This window comes from Pteropus alecto, unplaced genomic scaffold (genome assembly GCF_000325575.1).
Source record: "Pteropus alecto unplaced genomic scaffold, ASM32557v1 scaffold75, whole genome shotgun sequence".
Classification (NCBI taxonomy): domain Eukaryota; kingdom Metazoa; phylum Chordata; class Mammalia; order Chiroptera; family Pteropodidae; genus Pteropus; species Pteropus alecto.
Genome location: NW_006440638.1, coordinates 23,509,846 through 23,515,671, shown reverse-complemented (window position 1 = coordinate 23,515,671; position 5,826 = coordinate 23,509,846). Strand labels below are relative to the sequence as shown.

Sequence of the window (5,826 nt, the reverse complement as noted above, 5' to 3'; positions counted from 1 at the left end):
CCTCCATCCCAACCACCCTTCCACATGTTTTTAACCACATGGCATGACCTTGGCCATCATGGAACTTATATTCTGTTGTGGAGAGAGGCATTTAATAATTAAAAGCCTTGACTGATGCTTCGATTACTTACAATCCAGCTCACAAATAATCGAATATTATTATTTTGATAAGTGTTATACAGGAAAAGTAAAGGACATTAAGGAGTATGTGCAAGGAGTTCTACCTTCTTTTGAGTATCACTTCACATAAGCAAACCAAGAACTGAAGTAATGTACATTAGAAGGCACTGACTATATTAGCTGACTATAAAATGTCATTTGTTTGGTTTAATTTTGAGTTCGAATTTCCAATCAAATACCACTTTTGCCTTTAATGGAAAAAGTCAAACTCTCCAAGTCCTTTTTGACCCCTCCAGTTTGTATTAAACTGGGACATAATAATGGTAATTAATGCAGTGTTGACTGCGTCTGACATTTTTCCAAGAGACAAGATGAAAGAGACGATATCCATCTCAAAGGATAGGAAATCTCTGGTTTATCTTTCACAGCATAATGAAATATACTTTTATCATTAGAGTCAAGTAGACTCTTATTAAAACTTGCTGTGCAAGGTAACGCCAGGAGAAAATGTCTGTTGCCCTTGACTACCACGTGCATATTTGCTTTATGTAATGCAAGGGAAACTTTTAATTGTCGGTGTTAAATTCTCTGAAGTTAATTTCACATCTCCTTGACATTAAGCTGAGAAGCAGACAGGGCCATTCTTGGTTTATAAACTCTGTTGTCTGGATCATTTAATAGTATCATATTCGAGAATGTGAGCAGCGGAGAATTTTAAAGAAAAGTAACGGTGAGGGCTCAGATATATGAAATAACTCGTCTGAAAAAATAGAGGTTTTTTTTCTTCTCCTCTTTCAGTTTTCTGGCAATAGTGGGTTACATTTTCTTTCTTCAGAGAGAGAGATCAGTATGGGTTGTATGCCAGAGGCCATTTTAATACATGAATGATTTGTAGGTAAATTTATTGTAGCCAATGGGTGCAGTCAACTGTGTAATAGAAATATTGTCAAAAAGCCGGGATTATTATTTAAATAAGTGCAGTGTTAAATTTGATTACATACTTTTTAAAGCTAATAAAACATTTCATTGCTCTCAAACTATTTCCCATAGTCCCATTTAGTCAGAAAACATAAATTAAGTGAGGTTCTGTATAGAATATTACCCAGGCTTTGTGTCGATGGAAGCATGCATGGAAAAGCTTGGCAGCCTCACAATTTAAAGACGAAAGGATATAAAAGGGGTTGGCAAGCTCCTATGTGTGCTGGGGGGTGGGGGTCATTTTTATCCTTGAAGAATTATAAAAAATGACTGCCTGGGAGAGTGCAGGCTTCAGATGGCCCAAGGGATGTGGAATCATGGAAGCCTAGATGGGAATCAGTGAAGCCCACTCTTTTCTTTTCTCAGGTAGAGAGAAAACACTCAGGTTGATAGAATTCAGTTCACTTAGATACGGGGTCTTTCCAGAAACATTAGCCACTTTCTCTTTTTTTAAAAAAAAAAAAATGTAATTGTTTTTGTTTTAAATAAATCAAAGTAAGGCCTTTGGGTGCCAACATGGGGATATGACATTTTAAATTGTGCTATTTGCCGAGCTTATCCTGTGACAGGTCTTCATTTCCACCAAATGTCAAGGATCAGTGCCTTGCATTCATTTTAATGAAATGTTGTACTGATAAGGGTTATGAATGCCAAGTTTAAGCTGTAAATTACTAAATGTCGGGCTGCTTCATGCTTTGTGAATTCACCAGGGAGCAAGCTAATGAAGGTTTCTTTCTCGCTTCCTCTTACAGTTAGGGATTCACGGTTATGCCTTTGCAATCACAAATAATGGATATATCCTGACGCATCCAGAACTGAGACCACTGGTAAGAGAAATACTTCTGTGTTTCCCCTTTCACGATTTTAAGATTTTCTTCCGTTTTTCAGTGATGACACTTTGTAGCAGTTTTTACTTTAAAAGCTCATTTCACAATATTGTCTCCTAAAGTTTGTTTTAAGTTTATAACTAGTATTTTGACACATAATATATAAAGAATGCTGGGTAAACACATTTACTATTATGTTTTATACATAAATCTATATATATCTATACATACTTATTTATTTCACATCTACCAATATATGGATTTATTTTAAAACTCTTGACCGCTTGAAACATATAATAATATATACCTTTATATAACGAATTGTCTCTCACGCTCCAACTGGAGACCAACTCATTGCAAGTTACATTTGATACAACAATTTAGACCCAGAATCCCTGGGATTTGCCCCCAGATTACATTGCCTAAACCCAGTGCTTCCTGCGTTGAAGGGATTCAATAATACCTTTTCTGTTTGATTGAAACAGTTGAGATTTTCTCCATTTCCTACCTAAGCCATATCCAGTAGCATTGTTTGGTGACCTGATATGTGACTGACTTGACCTTCTTTCAGCATCGTTTTCACTTTTTCTGAGGTAGGTAGGGTTAGGGTTAGGGTTAGGACAGTTTGTGGTAACATTGTCCACCCTGATCCTTGGGGAGAGTTTGCCGAGAGCACGGTGCTGAGGAGGATTCTGAAGGGCATCCAGGCTTGTCAAATAGGATGCCCGGGTCCTCTGACAGTCACTCCTGTGGACGCTGGAGGGGTGTTGGTAGTGTGTGTGCCATGTGTTTGCTATTCCTGGATTGGGTGCGGTGTGTTGAAAAAAGGACATCCGCTTTTGGTCTGTGTATATTTCACTAATTTTAAAGAATATATAGGAGTATAAAGAGTAATACAGTAAATTCTGCTTTCGAAAGTTAAGAAAGTGTAGGTTGTTTTCTATAGCCACACACACACGCGCTCGCGCGCGCATGCGTGCGCACATTCACAGATACCCATCCACCCCACACACCTTTTTCTCTTTCATTGAAATTAGAAAATAACGGCAGTGCCTGCTATGCAAATGTTTATTGGAGAAGCATTGTGGGGACCAGTTTACGTCTCGCTTGAATCATTGTTTAGAAAAAGTTCATGTTTGGACTCCATCATCATCCAACTTTGCTCTAATCGCCCTGGTATTAATGGAGTCATGGCCACATCATGTGGATCCCATATGCATGCTTTAAGATAGGAATTATGGTAATATTTGATTTCAACCATCTTTTTATCAGAAAAGCATTGTGTTACTAGATGTATAACTCCAGACGTAACTAAGAATTACTAAAAGTCTGATTGAAAAAGCTACAAACTTTTTAAGGACATTTAAGTCTAAAAACATAGTTAAGTGCAGAAACTTGGCACTTTACTCATTTCCAGGCTGCCCAGTTGGGGTTGTCTGTTGGGAGTGGCAGGAGTTATGTTTGGTAGGAGCTGAGTCTGAGCTCTTAGTGCTTATTTATTCCAAGTTTGGAGTAGAACAGAGTAAATGAAACAATCAAACCTGGATCTTCTGCCAGTAAGTGAATTAGCTTCCTATTTATCAGCTTTTAAAGAAGGAATGAAATGGAACCAGATGTCAGAAGTCACCAAGGTACTTTCCCTCTTTCTGCCGCAGTGGAAATGAGCCCTCCCATCTGCACAGTCAACTCACGTCTTTCTGATCTTTTATATCATCTGGTCATGCAGAAAATGGTCTTTCTGCAAATAATTCATCTGATGCACTTTCCAGAGCCGTAGTCCCTGAGAGGACAACCGAAAGGCTTTTAGAAAAACAGGCCAACCACTCAACACCGATCATCTCCTGACAGTGCAAATACTCACAGATACAAGTCGTTTCTGTTCTCACTGTTGAAACTTACTGAATGATTTCACCAAAAGTGGTAGCCTTGGTCAAGTTCCCATAAATGGGATGGCCCGAACAAATGCCCCATATCTCATCTGTGAGAACCCAAACCAGATGAATCATTTTGCTGTTGATCTGTGATAAGAACATAAGAAATGGCCATGCCTTTATCTGCCTCTGACTCTAATGCCTTAAGATCTTTAGGAAAGGTTTGGAGTGATGCCCACCATTGAGAATTACATGAACTGACCCATCTGAATGTGGTCAATAAGTGGATATTGACTGTGCCTTGAGTTTTCTATTTTCTTCCTGGGAAAAAGACAGCATTGAAGTGGAAGGAAATTGACTTCGGTCACATACAAGTCACCCTTGACTCCTAGTCCTGCCACATCCCAGCTGTGTGACTTTGGGCAAGTCACACAGCCTCTCTCGCATCATTTTCTCTTGTAATGCTGCCATAACCATAGTGTGTAAGTCACCACTTGATTGTCAGAGTAAATGGAATAATGCCAGCAAAGAGCCTTGTGTGACAGAGCAGGCCCGAGGACACCATGTGGACAGTGGATGTTAACCCAATGCCCTGTTTGTGCCATCCTGGCTCGATTGTTCTGAGTTCAGCTGCCATAAAGGTCGGTAGGATGTGGTGGTGGTGGATGCTTACGGAGGACCTAAGGAACACTTTTTGATTATTCAGTTGGTTCAGATTAGTGTGATAAACATTGATGAGGGATCATGTACACACACACACACAGGAGTGAACAGATACGGAGTCCTTGAAATCATGCAATCTGCATGCAATTCTAATTTCAATCTGCCATCAACTTAGTCTGTGAAACCTTGGCTAAACCTGTTTGTGCTTGTCTGTCTCTCACCTACCCTTCTGTCTCTGTCTCTCTCTGTCACCATATACACACAGCACATACACACATACACATTCTCAGTTTTCTTGGCCAACTCTGGTCTAGAAGACAGACAACAACTGTACTGTAAGGTTCTCGGTGAGCCCTACCATGTGAGGGAATCGGTGTTGTTTGTTTTTAAAGAAGCAGTAAGAATAATACTAGAAGCTACAGTAACTGAAGAATGACAGTTAAGAGTCGATCAACATGGATGGAATACTCCTGACTCTGGCGTGTACATTTGTTCATCTCTGTTTCATTCACTTGAACAACAAAAGCAGAAAACTTTTTCTCTCCCTCCCTTTCACTACCAGTCCACTCAGCAAATAGTAGGGAACCTGGAGATGAGTGAATTAAGGGATCCTCCAAAGCCACTGTTCTCACATTCACTTACTTTGAGCCCTTTGGGATAATATAATTTGAGAGTTTCCCCTGGAAACCTGGTGCCTGCACCGGACATGACACAGCCTCATGCATTGCTAAGGACAGCCGGCTGCCAGCAGCTACCTTAGCTAGCTGAGGATTCAGGCAGGGAATCCTCATGCAGATCTGCTCGCCTTCTCCCAAGCCCAGCTACATAATCAAATCCTTATTATAAAGGCACGTTCCCCTCAGTTTTGGCCAAGGCTGCCAGCTTAGCACCTTGGGTGTGAGTGTGGGGTTATGGCCAGTGCGAGAGGATGAAACAAGCTCACTTAAAAACTCATATCCTCTCTCCATCTACCACTGAGATTGTTTCTGCCCCTGCAGCCAGAAGAAAGAGGTGGGTTTCTCTGAAGCATAATACCAATATTTTTCTAATTTGTCCAATAAAATCTTTCCCCTGAAACTTAATGTTTGCCTTGATTTTATCCAGTATTTTCTTTAATCTTGTATGATTTGGGTATGAATCATGAAGTGTCTCCAAAAACAGCTCAGATGCAGGGTCCTTACTCAGCAGACATGCTTTGATTTAATTGACAAAACTGCTAACGTAATACTTTTCTGTTGATAATTGGACTACCCTTAGCCTCTCCCCAAGTGTTTCTCAACCTTGACTCTATCTTTGCCACCACCTTGCTACTTCTGGTAGACTGACACTGATTCAACATTTGCCTGGTGCCTGGTGTGCTGGGTCCC

General features: G+C 40.2%; 1 protein-coding gene across 6 annotated transcripts in view; it reads left to right on the top strand.

Moving 5' to 3' along the window:
* CACNA2D3 (calcium voltage-gated channel auxiliary subunit alpha2delta 3) overlaps window positions 1–5,826 on the top strand; it is a 799,126-nt gene that overhangs the window by 594,214 nt on the left and 199,086 nt on the right. For all 6 annotated transcript variants that reach the window (XR_003048003.1, XM_015593665.2, XM_025050813.1 and 3 more), the window contains one exon: window positions 1,851–1,925. Coding sequence is in view for 5 of the 6 variants with exons in the window: in XM_015593665.2 (XP_015449151.1) it covers window positions 1,851–1,925 (75 nt within the window). In the remaining variant the exon portion in view is untranslated. The remainder of the gene's footprint in view (window positions 1–1,850; window positions 1,926–5,826) is intronic.